The 20,729-nt window shown below is 34.6% G+C and overlaps 1 protein-coding gene across 2 annotated transcripts in view; it reads right to left on the bottom strand.

The window, feature by feature from the left end:
- The window catches only part of LOC149807553 (uncharacterized), a 61,988-nt gene that overhangs the window by 23,313 nt on the left and 17,946 nt on the right, over positions 1-20,729 (bottom strand). The window contains exons 2-3 of one of the 2 annotated variants that reach the window (XM_089967635.1): positions 12,863-12,899; positions 10,020-10,372 (exon numbers count right to left, since the gene is read on the bottom strand). In XM_089967635.1, the coding sequence (XP_089823761.1) occupies positions 10,020-10,372; positions 12,863-12,899 (390 nt within the window). Of the gene's footprint in view, positions 1-10,019; positions 10,373-12,185; positions 12,205-12,862; positions 12,900-20,729 lie in introns of those variants that run through there. The other variant, XM_089967644.1, reaches the window with a different exon arrangement.

Genomic DNA, 20,729 nt, shown 5'->3' with positions numbered 1-20,729 from the left:
AAATAAATATATCTGTTAAAAAATTCATCTTTTTTAAAATGTTTTATTTTTTTCTGAAAATTTGATCATTTCACATAAATCTGAGTACCAACTCACCCATCAAAATTGCAAATTGCATAAATCTGAGTACCAACTCACCCATCAGAGTTATAAATTGCATAAATCTGAGTACCAACTCACCCATCAGAGTTATAAATAAATAATAATTCAGAAATAAAATAATAATTCAGAAATAAATAATTTGTAAAATTATACTCAAAATTAAGAAATTTGTGCAATTTTGTTAAATTTGATGGGGTAAATGTTAGTCAAAATTAAGAAATTTGTACAATTTTGTAAATTTGATGGGGTAAATGGTAGTCAAAATTAAGAAATTTGTACAATTTTGTAAATTTGATGGGGTAAATGGCAGTCAAAATTAAGAAATTTGTACAATTTTGTTAAATTTCAGTAAAAAAACAAATTAATTCAGTAAATAAATAAATTAATTCAGTAAAAAAATAAATTAATTCAGTAAATAAATAATTTGTAAAATACTCAAAATTAAGAAATTTGTACAATTTTGTAAATTTGATGGGGTAAATGGTAGTAAAAATTAAGAAATTTGTACAATTTTGTTGTATTTTGTGAAATAATTAAGAAATTCTTCATTTTGATGTGGTAAATGGTACTCAAAATTAAGAAATTTGTACAATTTTATGTTTTTGATGGGGTAAATGGTACTCAAATTAAGAAATTTGTACAATTTTGTTAAATTTCAGTAAAAAAACAAATTAATTCAGTAAATAAATAAATTAGTTCAGAAATAATAATAAATCTGAGTACCAAGTAGCCCATCAAAATTATGAATAAATAATAATAATTCAGAAAAAATAAATAATAATTCAGAAATAAATAATAAATCTGAGTACCAACTAGCCAATCAGAGTTATAAATTGCATAAATCTAAGTACCAACTAACCCATCAAATTCAGAAATAAATAAAATATAATCTCAGAATAATATTTCTGATCAAAGATCTCAGTCATCTTCATCGGAATTACTACTTTGGATCTTTTCACCAACTAGGTTACTCGCTAACATAATTTTTCTTAATAGTCTTATGCGAGAAATAATTGTTTTCTTTTCCTCGTACTCGTGGGATAACAGCGATCTAATTCCTTCCACTGCGGCAGAGAGAGGAACGAATTCCTTCACCTGATTATCTTCTACGGTAGCTAGCTACTGAAACATTGCCGCCTGAATCCGTTTCATGAGCTTATATTCAGATGATAGTGTGTGTATTCCTTGGTTTTTACGTTCTTGTAAAATCTCAAAATCAGAAACTATTTTTTTCAGGATTTAGTTCATTAGATATATTAATTCCATCTTTTTCCAATTTTTTAATAGCAACAATTACATCACTGATATTTTCGTAGTTCATTATTTAGTATATATATATTTAAAATAAAAAAATTATCCCTATAGAACCCCTAGCGAGTGTTTAGCGAGTTCGTCGGGATGTTTCAAGGACAGCACAAACATATATTATGAAATGTGAACCTCTATTCGAGTCTTTTAGCAGGTTTAAGTATGCAATGAATGAAAGACAGTACAACCAAGAAGTCATAGCTTGCCATCGCATTCTATCAAGTTCATCAGGCACACGAAATATTCCTTCTACGAGAGCTTCTAACCCGTCAAACAACGGTCTAGAGGCCCAAGAAGGGGGACGGCACAAACATATATTATGGATGAACCTCTATTCGAGTCTTTTAGCAGGTTCATTAAGTATGAAATGAAATTAATGAAATGAATGAATGGATGAAATGAGATGAAATATATATAATGAGATAAAATGAATGAATGAGGCCATTTTCTCCGCTCAACAGAACCACCTACCTCAATAATCAACCCGTAGGTAATACAAAACATGTATTAACCACCGGTGATATGTGGTTTGGGTGGTTCTGAGAGCGGAGAGGGGCTGGCGGTGCCCCAATTAATTATAAAAATCGCTAATATGCGTAACCACCCGACCAATTGTCAGTCATGGGATTCGATCCTGGACCGCGAGCGTCACAGTCCAATACGATACGGATTGAGCTATCGAATTCATCTAACACTATATGTTTCGGAAGTTAATATATAGCTACAGCATTTCTGAATTAAAACAGCGGAATAGTTTCTACATTTAAATAACTGTTTCTACATTAAAATAACGGTTTCTGAATATATCTGTATTATAACAACGGTTTCTGAATATATCTGTATTATAACAGCGTTTTTCGTAACAGACTGCAAATACAAACCTGCGTATCAGCCCTAAGCGGTATGAATACACCTGCATATCGATTTGTGCATAACAACGGTTTCTAAGCAGATTGTAAATGCAGCATGTTCTGCCTACAACTACTTGCGGATCAATAACAACGGTCAAGTTACCTCAGTTTCTCGCTATGTTGTATGATGGGAAATACGTTCATATATTTAGAAACCATAAATATACTTCTACGAGTAATTAATTACGACGTAAATGGTTAATCTGACCATAAAAATCGGAAATTTACGAAGAAAACTATATATTACAAAGTAATCTCCCTTTTGCATAATTAAAAATTCAGTAGTATAAGGGGGGGGGCATACAGCGACTCCATATAATAAATATAATTCGAGGTGGTTATGATAGTTAATAATGTGGTGATGATAATTATTGATACTGAAAGATGATTTTCTGCTTATATTTCTTTGAGAAAGTAGATTTGGTTATATTTTCTGCGACGTATTTTACCACACGCGAGTTAATATCAAAATATTTCGCAGCCGCGTTCATAGACTGAAATATAATTTCTTTGCCAGTTTCTGTGTTTGTAGCCTTGATCACCCTTCTAGAAACTGTCTTACATCTTCCAGTATTACCATGTGCAGAGTTCATGCTTTGCGTGACAACACGAAGGTTGGATAAGGAGTTGTTCTGAGGATCCCCGTCAATATGATCAATAACAAAACCATCTTCGATCAATCCGTTGAAACACTCGTATGTGAAACGATGACAGAGATAATTTTTCCTTCCAGCAGTAAACATTAGATAACCAGTATTAATGACAAAACCAACCGGTCTTTTAAGCATACAATTTCTGATCATGCCATAAATATTTGATTCGTAGTTTGTTATTGTAGGATGTTGGACAAATTCATTTTGCTCCATATATGATACTATTATTTGTTTAAATCATTGTTTGTCTGAAAACTTAGTTAGATAATCCTCCACGGATTTTATAGCATTTTCACTATTATTATTTTTTTTGGTCATAATATCTTTTAAGCTCTCTGAACCGTTTTCCTCCGCACTTTCCACATAATTTTGTTTTTCCTCGCACTCCAGTACCACATCGCAGACATGGTATTGGTCCTAAGCTTCCACGGTTAACGCACTGCATGTGTTGTCCGCAGAATTCCTTTTTACAGGATTTATTACAACGAGTTAATGAACCCACCATGAGCCATCTGCATTGAGACATTGTATACATAATATTTTAATTTATATACTTGTCTGAAATATAGTATGAACGAATTCGATAGATTATCCCGAATAAAGCCCTGGAGCGTGGATAAATTCAACCTCGACAGAATATCTCCAGACTTACCAGTACGAGATCTGGTTGATCCGAAAAATAAAAGTTTGATTAATAAAATTCACGACGCCAAGAAAGAATTTCACACAGATGGTGCATCTTATGTTTGGTCAAAGTTCAAGATTATACGCGACAAAAATATCATTAACTCTATGATGAACGACAAACGAGCAGCAATTATCATTAACTATCTTGATAATCGCAAGTATCTTTTCAGAATAAAATTCGTCGTGTTGACAGAAACAAATGATTGGATTATCCGTGACAAATATGATCCTGTCCACGGTAATAAAAAAACTGTCGTACTAAGTAAAGATTCCAAACCAGGTCTATTGACTGGCATTGACAAACCGTATTATGAACGAGCATATCCTGTGACCGCGGTTATTTAAGGAATCCATGTGATAAATGAAAAACCTAGCGTTGATAAACTAGCGCCGATGAAATTTTCAAAAATAAATTGTGTAACTGAACGAGTAACAGAACATTTTACCGTTTCGACTCGTGGAAACGGTCTAACGGATAAAAGACGTAAAATAATAAACACGTGGGGAGAAATGGTTAAAGATACTGGTGCGTCTATTAAAGATGTCGCTGAGTTAGGAAAAAAATTAAAATTTCCAATAACCGTAGCGACGATAACAGGAGAAATTTTGTATGAATCAAAATATAGATCAAAAGGAGCTTCGATCGAAATTATTGATCATAACGCACACGCGTGGACTAACGCAGTAACAATATTTCCACGAGATCGAACTATTAATTGTTATCCCGGAGACATGTTTGATTTTATTAACGAAATAAGTAAAAACGATCCTGTGTCAGTATGGTTATTTCAGTCTTGCGTGGAAGAAAATAATCAATTTGATCAGTTTGTGAGACCAAATGGTGTTATTTATCGAACAAATCCTCTTCACGAGAAAATGAAAAATCTTGCACTGCAATATACTGGTGACACTGACGAATTATTGAGCAACTGTTTTACTGTTCCGTCAGTTGCGGCTCATTTTGCTAGAAAGAAAAATTCGTGGAAACCAACTCGGTTTGATTTTCTCAATGACATAGTATCCAGTTGTGTCGAATATGGACACGGCGGACTATGGAATACTAAATACGATCACAGAGATGTTATTTCAGTTGATATGGTTGCGTGTTATCCCGGAAGTTTTCTTGGATACGGAGATTGTTCTGTGTATTTTGAGCGATTCGGTCATCCGACACACGAAATGACGCGAGTATCGATAAATGGACCATTACCGGATTTTGACCTGACTGGATTTGCTCGTATCGAGTCATTCGAAATGTCTAAAGGACTCCATGCAATTTGTTATGTTTGGTTTGGAAAACATTTTTCAGAAAAAATGTGGACACCAATAGTACTATTACGGTATATGCTTGATTGCACGATGTTAATATCGCTTACAATCAGCGAAGCAATTATATCATATCGAAAACAAACCGAAGTTTGGTTACCACATTCGAATGAAACCGATTTGAAGGATCTTGGTAGAAAAATAATTGGCAAATTTACCCAAGGAGCAGCATATGATCACAGACGACATTGTACAAGATTGATCATGGACGACGCTGAGTTAGATTTTATAATCGCTGATAAAACGAACAAGAACACGTTTGTAAGTCGAGAAACAGCTTTCTTGTCAAATGGAAATAAACTAGGTACCATTGTGAGCTACATGGACGGTGAGTCACCTCAGTATACTCATTTAAGATCATCGATGCTCGCGTATGTTTCAATAAATCTATTATCGATAATAAATAAGGTTTCTACGCATGCCGTCAGAGTTGCTACTGATTCGTTCTATATAAGTTAAAAAACATTCAATACTGTTAGAAAAATTAAACATAGGCACTTATGCATCGTGGGGTTCGTGGAGAATAAAAAAGGAATATATGCTCGATTATTCCGAATCCGCTGATGTTGCGGTTAAAGATATTTACTGTAAAAAATATCAAACGTTGACAACTTCGTTGTTACCATCGGTATACGATCCAATAACTAGACACAAAACGGTTTATCTAAACGGACCTGGGGTTCTGGTAAAACCACTCGAGCTATCGAACTATTTCAGAATTCAGATATGATCGTGCTAACACCTACACATAGACTCGCGCGAGAGATGAAACAACGCGGTGTTAATTCCTGTACTTATCACAGCTTTTTTCGATGGAAGGGTGATACATGGACATCTTTAAGGATGGGCGAGAAATACATTCCAAGGATTATAATATGGGATGAAATATGCACTGTACCGCTAGAAACATTAAAAACATTTCTTGATTGGTTGTTAACAAGAAATACTGCTGTGATAATGTGCGGCGATCACGGTCAACCACCACCTGTAGCTGGACCATCTCCACATGATTGGCTGAAAAATTTCGTTGATCACGCTGAAGAAATAACTGATGATCATAGAGCACTTGATGCAGCGTTGAAGGAATTTAAAAAATTAATCAGACTACAACCGAATAAAATACAGTGTGAAGTAATGCGCGAGATAATTTCAGAAACACCCATGAAAGACTTTCTGCAAACGTGGCGACCAAACGATTTGATAGATGCAAGTAGAAAGATAGTTCGTGATACACTTCAGCGGGAGTTGTTTCAGTTACAACGAGAAAAGTTTCCAACGTTGTCAGTTCCACTATGTTATCGACCAGCAGATACGCGACGGCAAAATATCGACGTTGATATACCAGGAGAGTCAAAGAGGAAACAGAATCTTGTATTGAATGATATTGTTGCAGTCGACGTTGATGTTGTTGAAGATGCTCTACGTGCTGATAAATCCCCGTGGACGCTCGGATACGCGATGACGATTCATTCATCTCAGGGATTAACTATTACTGATACAGTTGTTTGGATCGTTGATGATCACATCGAATGGTCGAACTTGGTTTATCTTGCAGTGTCTCGAGTTAGAAAAATATCTCAATTGAGACGGATATTCATGGACTCGTCAGTGATTAGTGATGATGATGTTGACGGTGATATAATAAGAAAAAAATTATCTGGTTATAAACAGTGTGATAAAAAAAAAATAAACGCAATTTTGATCTTGATGTTGATTTTATTAATGCGCTGAAACAACAACAGAATAATCATTGTGCAAGTTGTAATTGTATAATGTTATGGCGGTATCTGAAAAATGATCCAAGACAATTTACCATAGATAGAAAAAATAACAATCTTGGTCATACACGAGAAAATATCATGTTGACCTGTCTTGAATGTAATCGACGTCGTGGTGCTAGTTAAGTGATTTTGGTGGTAATTGTGTATCCGTGGGGATTACTTGTAATTGTTCACGTACAAATCCGCGTTGAGGGGCAGCCGAATCTAGTCTGTAGATTGCGGGTCTACCTGAGGATCTAGTTACGGTGGATATCTTATGTGTGGTAACACTCCAAATAGGATCAGTCGCTCTTTTTTTACCACCTTCGAGTTCGCCCGGCTCATATAAATACCTTACAGTGATATTACCTAATACTGGCTGCGCTGGAAGATCACGTCGTTGTGTAGGTATGTGCACGCTTGCAATTGCATTAATAGGTTTCATGTTGGTCGTTCGAGTTACTTCATTATTTAACGCTGCTATCACATTTGATAATCTTGCCACCCATTCACGAGATCTCGTATCCTGAATAAATTCCTTCGCGTATTGATATCCAAATAACCGCTCGGCAAGTGTTCGATTAAATCGCTCAACAATTGCCTGATCACGATGAATTGCAGTATGTCCTCGTCGTATTTTGGTATTATGTTGTTTCATCAACGATGATACTGGACCAAGAAATTCCTTGCCAGGATCAACCTGCAGCAGCTGTGGCCATCGTAATGGTCCTCGTTGATAAATTCGTTTAAATGCGTCGGCTACTTCAGCAGCTGTTTTAGTCGCTAACGGTTCTGCTTCTTTATATCTACTTGCAACATCAACAACAGTTAGCGCGTATTTGTACGTTTTTCTACGTACAGTATCATATGGTAAAAATAAAATATCAGCTTGATGAACTTCATTAGGAACACTGACACTGAAATGTGCAAATCGAATTTGCTTAGGACGTGGTAGATAAATTTGCCATATTGCCTGCCTGGACAACCACGTTTTAGCAGTAGAATGTTTAACCGCTGCTGCATCAGCGAGTTTACTAATTGCTGCTTTACCCTTCCAGTATCCAATTGGTGAATAATAAATCGATTCCATTATATATTACCAGCCCCTAGCGTTAATTTACTTTTCATCGCAGATCTTACTAACCAATTAGCTAATGATTCTCTGATATTTTTATTTTTTATGGAATTTAATGCATGAATTAATTTCACATCTGCAATATGCCTATCTTGTAGATTTTTACTCTTATAAGCTACATCATGAACATGACAAGCTCGATCAATAGTGTTTACTGGTTCCTCGCCTGGTTTTGGTTGATCCTGATTATCAAGCCTGATATCGAGTCGAGTACCAGGACCGCAATAATTATATCCTGGTAGATGTTTTTCTCCGCTGTATTTAGCCCATGGAGCACCTGGAAACTTTGACATCAAATTAGCAATATCACCACCGCGCCTATTAGGTAAAAACGAAAATTTCTTTCTACCTCATACAGAACATTTTCCACCATACGCTATTTTTTTATTTTTTGTTATAACCGTAGCTAAATCAGTGGTTGGAGTTTTAACTTTACAGCGTAAACAATATAAATTCATGTTATAATATATATGGATATAATTGATTTCTCAGCAACTCGGCAGCGAGAGCCAGTTAAACACCATCCTGCGCTACCGAATTCCATCAGAATGATTATCATAGGACCATCTGGATCGGGTAAGACGCAGTTATTACTTAATCTGATAATGAGATGGTTGAAATGGGATAAGTTGTATTTGGTAGCACCATCCGCTGATGATCAACGATGTTATGAAGTACTTAAAGATTTTAACGAAAACGCGCGATTACTGGACGAAAATAATGATGTTATAGAGTTTATAACAGATATTGATGAAGCACCGTCCGTTGATGTTTTAAACGGATTTATTAATAATTTAGTTGTGTATGATGATGTGATGCTAGATAAACAGTCAAATCCAGCTAGGATTTTTTCCCGTGGTAGACATAAAAATACCGATGTCATTTATGTTACTCAACGATACACACAAATACCAAAAGTGATCAGAGATAACTGTAATATTTTAGTTGTGTTTAATGGCGTAGACACACACACGTTGCGAAATATTCATCAAACCTGGTGCAGCGGTGACATGGATATAATTAAATTCAGAAACTTCTTTTCACGAGCGCAAACTACTCCGCACGGGTTTATAACAATAAATTTGCACGATCCTAGAACAAGATATCGTATTGGACTTGATAAAATATTTGGATAGATTAATATCAGCAGAGGGGGCGATGACCTCAAGTTGGTTCATTTCATGAGTTTTCAGATCAGGAAAATAAATGGTCTAATTAACCGGAGACCTCAATTTGTTTAGACAATCATTTATTTCAAGCAAATGTTCAGCTCGAAATATTTTTTGAGTTAGAAGCCTTATTTTGGGTTTTGGACCCTCCTAAGGTCGGTCTGTTCGCCCCCTCTGCTGCTAGTTATCACAAAACTTTGAAAACAAGGAATGCAAGATATTCTAGAAATTTCAATTAACCTTTTTTTGTGCTAATTTATGACTATTACACATTTTCTTTTACATTCATACTGTAGACATGTGCAACCTACAGCCCATGACCTGTTTTTATCTGCTTATCTGCATCATATGGTGTGGCTTTACAAATCGCTTTTCCGGCCTGCACACTGGAGGACGTTGCGCATTTCTGATCTACTGTATTAACAGACGAAGTTAAATTTTCTTCTCTCTATGTAAATGAAATAAGCAGCTGAGGTCAGTCTAAAACCAAACTTTTGCTTTTAATAGACCTCACCTCTCTCTCTGTCTCAATTGTTCACCGTGGCATGTTAAAAAAGATATCGACAACTCATTTGAAGAAAATGGGTGTTAGAAGAAAAAGGAAAAAGTCAATGCCCCGAGATCAGCACATATATACAATATTAGCATCATCAATGCTATGATCATCATCATCGTTGTCGTCGTCATCATCATCATGATCATCATCAAAAACATTAAAAAAACAACAACAGCTATGCACACTTTTGAATGAAACTGATGGCATGAATGACTATCATATATTTAGAGTAATAAATTCCATGCCCATACAAATGTTAACCACAATCTAAGATCGCAACTGTTCAAGACTTTTTAATCATCCATTGATATTCTGAGATATTATACGACAACATTACATACAATATATATATAATATCTCAACATATCATTAACATATCTAAACTGACCGTTTTCTCACATAAGTAACTTACATACTCAGCCTGCTGTATATTCATAAATTCGGATAGGAGTCCAATTGCGTCGCCGACACATTGTCCATACAATGATGCCAAAATCTGATGTCGTCTATCGAGCCAGTCTTTCTCTTCTGGGGATGCAGGGTCGCAGCGTACCAGATGCTTCTGGGATTTTGCATCATCAGCGGTAAGCAACTCTGCCACTGATGAGGTTCCTCGATTTTCATCGCTGTCTGTCGTATGGTCTATAGCTGATATTGCTTTAACGGTGTGCGCTTCGTTTTTGTCTCCTACTGAATCAGTCAGGCACTTCTCCTGTTCAACTTTAAGCCCAGAAGTTGCCATACAGTTTGCATTTTCGTTCATTTCTATGCAATAGTCAATAAAAGAAAAATCATTCTATCAATTTTTAACAAAATTAGGAAAGTATTATCTAAATAATTTCAAAGATAATTACCTATACACGAATTACATGAACCAGAGCTACTGTATTCTATTTTATCTATGATTCTTACATAAAGCATTGTGTTCCGCTGTTGAAAATATTAAGCTTAGTCTCATCATGCCTTAAGATTCTAAAATACTTATAAAATTTATCCGAAATAATGATAGACAATCTTGGCAATAAATGTTTACATAACTACCTGTGAGACATTTTTGGTCCCATGATAAAGTAGAACTAGATTTTACCAATTATCAATGTAAAAGAACTGATACAATGAGCATTAAGTTAACGATTCAAAATATAATATAATATAATATAATATAATATAATATAATATAATATAATATAATGTGTTGTGATGTAATGTTATATATATATATATATATATATATATATATATATATATATATATATATATATATAATATTTCTTCAAATTAAACATGTTGCCCAAAAGCAGGTAGGAAATTACACCAATATTCTTTGTATGTTAAAGGCATTAATGTTTTGTAACTGTGACCAACAGTATGTACTTGAACGAATGACCGATTATCACCAAATCTTGGAATAATATTTGTTCTTAAATCGTAACTTCTTTAAATGTTAATTTTCCAAAAGCGAGACCATGTTTGACGAGCATGTCGAGCGAAAGGTTTCCACACAACTGATTATGGAGAGAAAAGAAAATACGGAATAGCTACTTGACGTATGTTCGAGATCTTTTATGCACATAAAACAAATCTCATATTTGTATTCTTTATCCACGCGTACAAATCTAACCCAGACAGAATAAAAGACCCATCTTAGGTACAAGACAAACAATTGTTCCCATTTGTACATTATTCTAACTTTTGCCTCCAGTGATGTGAAGATCAGTTTTGTAATATAAAAGGAGTGAATTAGCATTTATAGCCAGTGTTCCCTGTTGGTAAAAGCATGGACTCGCCCGTGTTTAAAATACCTTTAAAACGGCGTATCAGGTCCGTAAGCATGTATGGAAACAAGGGACAGCTTTTATGCATAAATTTAAAGGCACATATACCTGCCTAATAGAAAAATTCATAAAAATATAAAATCCACGAGTGAGGTCAAAAAGGTCCATATTTTTGGATAGGTATAATAAAGCAAAACATAAGAATATCATTCATTTACCCTGACAAGTCAATGGAAATTCATTCAATAAAAAGTTTATGCGTCCAACCCCAAATTTATGTATGTATTTTTCACGTCCAAAGGCTATTTTTAACAGCACGTGATGCCTTTAGTGCAAACGCAAGCCCTTTGCTTGGGTAATAATTTTGAAAAACATTGTGTACTTAATAGCTAGACGAAATGCGATATAGTTGTATCAACGCAGATTCGGAGATATTCTACCCACGTGTTTATTGCTATAGGTGGCTAGCTCTGCTTCCTAGCCGAATATTGGTATTTCACTGGCTACATACTGTGAAGTGACTATGGGAGGTGTACTTGCCTCACATCAATTTCAAGAATAACACAAGCCCGAAACACCGAATTCACAAATATATCCGTATCTATTATTAAACAATAATAGATCATAGCTTTAATTTAAGAAATTTGACAGGGCCAATTTACAAAACGGTCTCTTGCTACTTATGCTGAAATGAGCTTGAGAAGTGTGTGCACAATATGAGACATAACTTGGGATTTAGCCTATAATTAATTATAAATGGGGGTGGATAGGTTTGTTTTAGTTTCATCTAAAACTAATCCTACCTCAGTTTGGTTGAACATATTATCTGTACGGTTCGCAAACAACTGTGTTTAAAAACAGTGGCAGGAATACTGTTATTTCCGTGTCAAAAACTGTGATATTTTGTGTCAATGAATGAAACACCGGGATGAATTCAAATAGACTCTTACTTGGCCTCTACACCGTACAATAATGTCGTGCACGAAACAGTGTTCCATAAAAGAAGTTTCATAACTAGAGTTGTACACCATTCAGCATTATGCTGTATGATAAAAACAAGTTACGCTTAGACAATGAAAACAATAACAAGGACGAAGACAAATCACTCAGTTCATAATATCCGGCAGATGGGTTACTAGACTCCGAGTAAGGTCTGAAAGAAGACATATCGTCCTTCGTTCCAATGAGTGATTCCTATGAATTCCGTCCTAGTTACACTCCTTAAAACGCGTAGGCCAAGTTTTCCAATGTCAAGATGGTGAAATGAATGGTATGGGGTCAGATACAATTAATGTGTCTTAACTTTCGGAACTTTCACTCCTTTAGGCGTGTTAAATAAAAGTAAAATCATTAATATACATTGCCGGGTAAACGATCAATATAAATGTTAAATATTCATCGTCAGATTATAATATACACCGTATCGTATATGGATTCATTTATGATAAGAATGAGTGAAAAACATATACAAACCATATACCTTTTTCAAATACAGTGTGTCCTACTCCATCCTTAATCTGCAACCGAACAGGAAAACAAGATTTACGTTTCTTATGTATTTATAGCATTCCAGTGACGAGCTAAAAATAGAAGGTCCGTCATTGTTCACATTAAGGAAAAAAGTACGACAGAAATAATTTGTGTGTGTGTGCGTGTGTGTGTGTGTTGTTGTTGTTGTTGTTGTTATTGTGGGGTTTAACGCCATTTTTCAGCACACGATAGGCTATACATGGCGGCCAGTATTAATGGTGGAGGAAGAACCCAGGAAAACCCCGGAAAGAACCACCGACCCACGAGAAGCTACTGGCAAGCTTTCTCACATACCTACATTGGCTGAATCCTAGACTCGAACCGCCGCAGACAGAGGTGAGATGGCAGTGATCCGTAACGAAGAGCGCTTTAGACCACTCGGCCACTCGTGGCCCCCGTGTGTGTGTGTATGTATGTATGTATATGTGTATATATATATATATATATATATATATATATATATATATATATATATATATATATATATGTGTGTGTGTGTGTGTGTGTGTGCAGGCATATAATGCCGTATAAACCGCTGCAGTAGCCACTTCTATGTCATCATCATCATCATCATCATCATCATCATCAGTAGAAACAGCAGTTGCAGTTTACAGTAATACAACTATTAGCATCAGTGGCAGCAACATCAATAGTACTAGTCAATAAAGAACCATGTATAGTGTAGAATGCTAAGGTTGTGGTGCTGGTGACATATATAGCAGTGAGTAGTAGACTTAGTTGCAGATTAAAAGCGAAGAAATCTTCATACGTGTGTCCAGTTAACCCACTAACTCATGTTCGTATTCCCCTTCAACTATCTACCTAGCTACGCGTATTTACATGATACTCACCCGTCTACGTAAAATAACAGTTTGTCATAATAAATCGATCATGCTTGCATTTGTTCTTTCTTTATTCCCCCTATCAATTCATCATCCGTTTAGAATGTTAAAAGCGTACATGTACTAGTTGCTATATATATATATATATATATATATATATATATATATATATATATATGCCTCAATAGTTATTCTCTGAAAGATGCTTACAAGACTGAACGACCCAATTCAAGTATAATCCGAGAGAGCCACTTTAAATCCATTGTTGGCTAAGGAAACTTGGCCGTATCCTTGATATGTGATCATATTCTCACTTCCTCATACGTCATGCTCTGTTGATACTTATCTCAGTATGTATGTATGTATGTATGTATGTATGGATAGATGGATAGATGGATGGATGGTTGGATGTTTGTATAAATATATTTATTTGCTTGACGTTATCATGTATGCTTAAAAAGCAATGTAGTTTTTTTTGTTTTTTAGCTGTGCTAATTTTATTGTTTAGCATGCGCTGGTTCATCTTTACCAGGAAGTTTAGAGATAATGATAATAGCGCTGCACATAGCGCTTTTTCACCTTCCGAGATTTGATCTGAATAATGCAACGTTTTTTACCTTTTCATTTTCTAAGAGACACTTCTGTAAAGATTATATATTTCAATTGAGAAGTGGCGATGGTAACTACGGACAGTAATGGTGAATTGGTTTTGTATGGTCTGATACTCCACTGTCTGCAGCAATCTCATTATTAGTCATGTAACACTTGCTTAGTGAGCAGCTCTGCTTACTTTTACGGAAACAATGTAAAATAGGAACCCTGGGTGAAGATATTTTCATTATAATTAGACAAAGTCCAGCAGTAATCTTAATTCTTTGCTATTGTTATCGTGCGTACAAGCATCTCGCTCGCAATTTGGATATATATATGTGCGTGTGTGTGTGTGTGTGTGTGTGTGTATGTGTGTAGGCATATAATGCCGTATAAACCGCTGCAGTCGCCACTTCTATATCATCTTCATCATCATCTTCATCATCATCATCATCATCATCATCAGTAGAAACAGCAGCTGCAGTTTACAGTAATACAACTATTAGCATCGGTGGCAGCAACATCAATAGTACTAGTCAATAAAGAACCATTTATAGTGTAGAATGCTAAGGTTGTGGTGCTGGTGACATATAGCAGTGAGTAGTAGACTTAGTTGCAGATTAAAAGCAACGAAATCTTCATACGTGTGTCCAGTTAACCCACTAATTGATGTTCGTATTCCCCTTCAACTATCTAACTAGCTACGCGTATTTACATGGTACATCCCGTCTACGTAAAATAACAGTTTGTCATAATAAATCGATCATGCTTGCACTTGTTCTCTCTTTATTCCCCCTATCAATTCATATATATATATATATATATATATATATATATATATATATATATATATATATATATATATGCCTCAATAATCATTCTCTGAAAGATGCTTGCAAGACTGAGCGACTCACCCCATTCAAGTATAATCCGAGAGAGCCACTTTAAATCCATTATTGGCTAAGGAAACTTGGCCGTATCCTTGATATGTGATCATATTCTCACTTCCTCATACGTCATGCTCTGTTGATACTTATCTCAGTAAGATGTGTTTATCCTGTAAGGATTCTGTTTCGCAGGTGTGGAATCAACAATTTCAACGTCATGGTCGATTTTATATGTTCGTGTTGTAACATCTGGAAACAAGTGTTCATATTCACTTTATAGCTGTTTAGTAAACGTTTCTGGTTCGGATTATTTAACATTTCTGAATTCCGAAGATTGGTTAAACCAAAGTCACTACTGTACGATTGCATTTGACAGTTTGCACCTTCACAGTGTAATATAGATACAGCTAAATAGATCGAATCATGAGATGCATTATCGCTATCAAAATACACCTTTAACAAATTTGTATGACAAAGCTAAATATGCTTTCTCCTCCAAGGAGCGTTAATGATATAATTTAAGCACTTACTTTCTTTTCAATTGTACAAACCATAATACGTAGCCTGAAGAGGATTTTGAGGTATATGATACATTTTTCCTGTGTAGTTCAGTAATACCTTAATTTCAATTTTTGACTGAGTAGATCGAGATATAGTTATTGTGTCTTCACAAGAGTTTGACAAATTATACATTATATTTCAAATCAGAGAGACAGTCAAGAAAATTAATCTCTGAATATTCTGTTGAAAGAAGTTTCTGTTTTCATAACTTCAATGGTCCATGGACTGTATGTTCGAAAACCAGTTTAAAAGGATTAAAACCTAATGTTTCTTCAATTGATTCCCTAACAGCAAACAACAGCAAATGAACACCCTCATCACAATCATTTCCTGTATCAAAGCAATACGACCAAATCGTATTCTTCAAAGAGTGATCAAACCTTTACAGAGACCGTTTCAGGGTGATAGGCAGTAGATTTAAACTGTTGGAGGACTATGCCATGCATAAGTTGTTGGAAAATCCCAGACACAAAATTTGACCCTTGGTCAGACAGGATATATTTAGAAAGGCCAAAAAGTATAAAAACAATTTTTAAAGCTTATTTTGCAGTATTAGTTTTAATATTTTTAAATGGAATCGCGTCTGGAAATCGTGTGGACGCACACATTTTTGGTCAACAAGTATTGGTTGTCTGTATTGTTCTTAGTTAAAGGACCGACACAGTTTCCATTATTCGGCAAATGCGTTATCAAATGCAGTAATAGGTTGCAGATGAGCCTAATATATTTTCGATTGGGGTTTCCTACCATTTGACAAGTGTAACAAGATCTATAGTATTTAGAAATATAATCTCAGGAAAAGAACATCAATTAAAATATGCAGATACAAAATTGCTTCTAAATGACAGAAAATGTCATTTGCCGGAAAAATTATTACTAGCGATGAATTAGTGATAGTTGGAAAAGAAGACAGTTATTTAAATCATTCCAATCTAGGATGGATTTACACTGTGCGAGTTTTAAAATTTGTTGATGTTCGAATTTACTAGAACAAAGTTTAAAGCAAATACGGTAGTAAAATGAGACTGTAAATGCAGAGACTGATTTTTTTATGTATGTAGCTATACGTCGCAATGACAATTCCAAGGAGAAGATATTCGCGTTAACAAACATGAATAAGAATATTCCTAGACTTTTCACCAATGAGATCAGTGGTATTCCAATAAGACATTTGTATCATTCAAGATCGATAAATATTCAACTGAAGTATGTAAGAGAATACAAATAAGCGAGATAAGAAAAGAAAGTGAAATTCGAATTGTATGAAGAGTTACTATTCCATCGCAATGAAACAAAGAGAAAATTAATATGCTCAGGTCATACTATCATGCGATGCATGACATCAAATTGACAACAAAAAGTGTTTTATATTTTGTGGCGTGTGTGTGTGTGTGTGTGTGTTGATAACATGAACTCATTACATTACTAAAACATAAACATGCTACCTACATGAACCTACGGTACAGACACCTTATAGTCAAAGGGGTATTCAATTCTCATTAGACGTTTATTTAGTTTGATCTGTTGGAGAGTTTTTGTAGTGTGTCCTTCTGCTGCTTAAGGTATACGTATTTCTTACAACAGTTTCTCTTGCCGTTTTTGTTTTTTCCGTAAAATAAAACAAAAGTAAATACAGTAATAAAAATACCATCCAATCCCATCCCTTGACACTAAAAGGTCGGCCTAAAATCTTTCATTACAGATTTTCACTTTTGTGATATAGCTCATGCTGGTGTTTTAAAAAGTCGAGAACTTTGGTTACATGAGTTGTTACATTTTCTTAATCATCAGTTTGACATAATCCTAAATTATTAACATAGTATTTGTTCCTGGATAGACATCAGTCAGTAATTTAACTACTTTTCCAACGTGTCTTCGGGATCTGTTACTATCGGCTTCTCTTCCTTAAATAACCATCCTGTTGTATGTCTGATTATACGGGAAAGTCGGACATATGAGAAAGATGTAATCGAAAGAGTATCACTATTCAGCTGTCGTATTCTGTGCAGGTACTATATTTCTATAATTAGTCATCTCAATGGTTATGATATTGTAAAGCTTTTTATTATAATTGCTCTGAGTTGATTGTTTTGAATGTTTACTTGAGCACCTGAAACAAAATAATAATTATTTTATGAGCACCAAGATTTTCTTTTCTACCGATTGCAGGTTGATACCTTCTTGAACGTTAGCTATCTAATCTAGGACCAAGAAATCTATCACCACGTGTGTTTCTCTAATCAAGCTAGACGCAATGGCCGTCAGTATAAAAAACTATAAACATATACGTTTCTAATTTTTGTGTTCTGTTATTTAACAAACAAAAATTGTTTCAGCTGGAAACCCATGTATTAACACTATTTCACAGGCTTTCTATCCCATCTTTTGATAATTTTTGTTTTGTACTGATGAATTTACAAATGTTTCTAGATCATGTTTTCTCCACTGACTATCAGTAAATTATGGTCAGGTACAAAGTTACTTTGCGTATGTGATAAAGTGACGATTTCTTTGATGCTTATGGGTAGTTATGTATTTAGTAGTGTCTGATTATTTATTGATAATCTTCACCCGGATCAAATAATTTAAAATGACGGTTTTATAGTTGCCTTCAGTAGGTGGCGTTAATATGTGTCTTCAACTTTGCTCATTTCAAGAGCGGTCAAACGTTTGTGTGAAAAATTTCAAATAGAGTTTTCTTACAGTTTGGATTTTCACTTTTGTTCATTATATGAAGAAATATTGCTCCGAGAAAACATTTTACGACTCATGTTTTTTTTTTTTTTTTTTTTTTTTGAGAGGGGGAGGCGTTTCAAAAATAACATCATCAAGTCCTTTACATTTACGTAATGAAATTGTCAAAGTTTTTCAAAGATGGTCTTCTTCAAACATGGTTCAATGTAGTTATAAACTTCATTTAGATATTGGTTGTTACAAGCGTAAAATCTATACTCGGTGACAAAATTGAAAACAAAATCTTTAAATATTTATGCTGTGATTCTTCTTAAATGCTACCTTTTTTTATCCTACTTTAATTATATTTTTGTAGACACATTAAAGGAGAATGTAACTTGTTCTTACATATTTTGCTGTATCGTGCATCATATATCAAAGAAAATAGTTCTTTCTATTATATTTTGTATCGCAGAAAGAATCTCCTAATTATCTTATGGAAAAAATCAATGTATAAACAATTTCAAAAAGAATATTTCACAGAATACATCGTCTTGAATATTTAAATCATTTGTAGCTTAATAAAACGGTAAGATTTTAACAATCATGTTGTAACAGATGGAATATCCAAGTCTTTACCGTATATGTTGACAGCTAAACATAATAATCTACGACTTATAAGATCACAAAATTACCATACAACTAAAATTTCATTTAGTATGTACATTTTTCAGATAGGAAAAATATTGTTACAGTTAAGAGAAATATGAATCGCTTACACTATCAGCTGATTAGATACAATATGTGTACATGTACGTGTAACCTACTGATTGTTCCGAAGGACGCATTTCCAAGTTTGATTTGATAAGGACAAGTTTTACACATTGGACATGATTGCCGAGATAATGTTTGGTTACCGGAGAGATTAAAGTCAATATATGTCACCCTTTTTGTTGAAAATACCGAGCTTCTTCTGATCCATAACTGATTTTATCCATAGCAGGTCGCTGCCGTTATTGTTTATAGCTCTCTGAGCATCATCTTCGCTAACCAAGGTTCCGATATGATAACCATATCTATAACTTGGCGGATCGAACAAATATTTTAGTGTTTTGTTCTAGCGACATCTATTGGATTTCATGAGTTGCCTCCTTTAGTAAGTGATGCCAAATAACAAATAGCGTGTAACAGCGGTACATTTTACATCAGCCGGAAATTAAATATGCAATTGACATAAAAAGGATACTTTGTAAGTTCAACATCAAAAGTATGACAGTGTATACCAGAGGGAAGCCATTATAGGTGCATTTGAGTGAAAAGTATTCGTACAAACAAAGGCCAGCAGTGGAAAGTTGCTTGTTGATCAGTCCATTAAAGTTATGTGCTCTCATTGTCTCGATCATGTAGGAACAGCGTTCAAATTTGAACAACTTAATTTTGATTGGATACGGTGGCTTTCCGTCGCATCCAATGAAATTCACAGACCAGGTTGACATACATATCTGCTCGATACGCCAAGTTGTAGATAGGGTTATCATATCGGAACCTTGGCTAGCGAGGATGAGTGAGCAAGTGCAGAATATGTCCAGTATAGTACACCGTATGGAGGGCGTTAGGAATTACCAAAGTGCTGTACAGCAATGGAATTTGGATAAATTTTCAATAAGGTATTATTCTCTGATCGCCACATGCATGTTTAATTGTAAATAATTATCCTTTTAGCACAGATTTCTAGTCTCAAGAGCAGTTAATGTTTTCTAACAAATTTCCAAGTTCTCCAGTATCTAACACTTTTCCAATGGTTTCCCTGTTAAATTCCAACTATACTGTATTTAAGGCCAGAGAAAGTTCGAATCGGTAGCCAGCAAGCCAGTGCAGAAGCAACGAAACGATAGATCATCTGAAGCCCAAATGATTCGGCTACTTACATTAGCATGTAACTGTCACATTTTAGAGTCAGTATAAAAAAATGGGTATCTGCTTTAATTTTAACTTTCAGTTACTTCTGTAATTTATTTATTATTTATTCTGGAATTAATTTTATCTCACAAACTATTTATCTAGTTAACATTTGTTAAGATACATACAGGTAATACTATAATTTTATTATTTAAATGTAGAACTTCAATTTTTTGTATTAGTCAAACATTAGCAATTTTTTGACTTCTGTGTTTCATCTACGATCCATTTTCATGAATTTGAAATATTTATATATTGCAAATTTAGTTCCAGTCCGCTGAGGAGATTTGTTTGCCACTCCCGG

Source organism: Sinohyriopsis cumingii, chromosome 1 (assembly GCF_028554795.1).
Source record: "Sinohyriopsis cumingii isolate HCF-2022 chromosome 1, ASM2855479v2, whole genome shotgun sequence".
In the NCBI taxonomy this organism is placed as follows: domain Eukaryota; kingdom Metazoa; phylum Mollusca; class Bivalvia; order Unionida; family Unionidae; genus Sinohyriopsis; species Sinohyriopsis cumingii.
The sequence above is the reverse complement of the archived record's forward strand: the minus strand, read 5'-3'. Positions and strand labels throughout refer to the sequence as shown.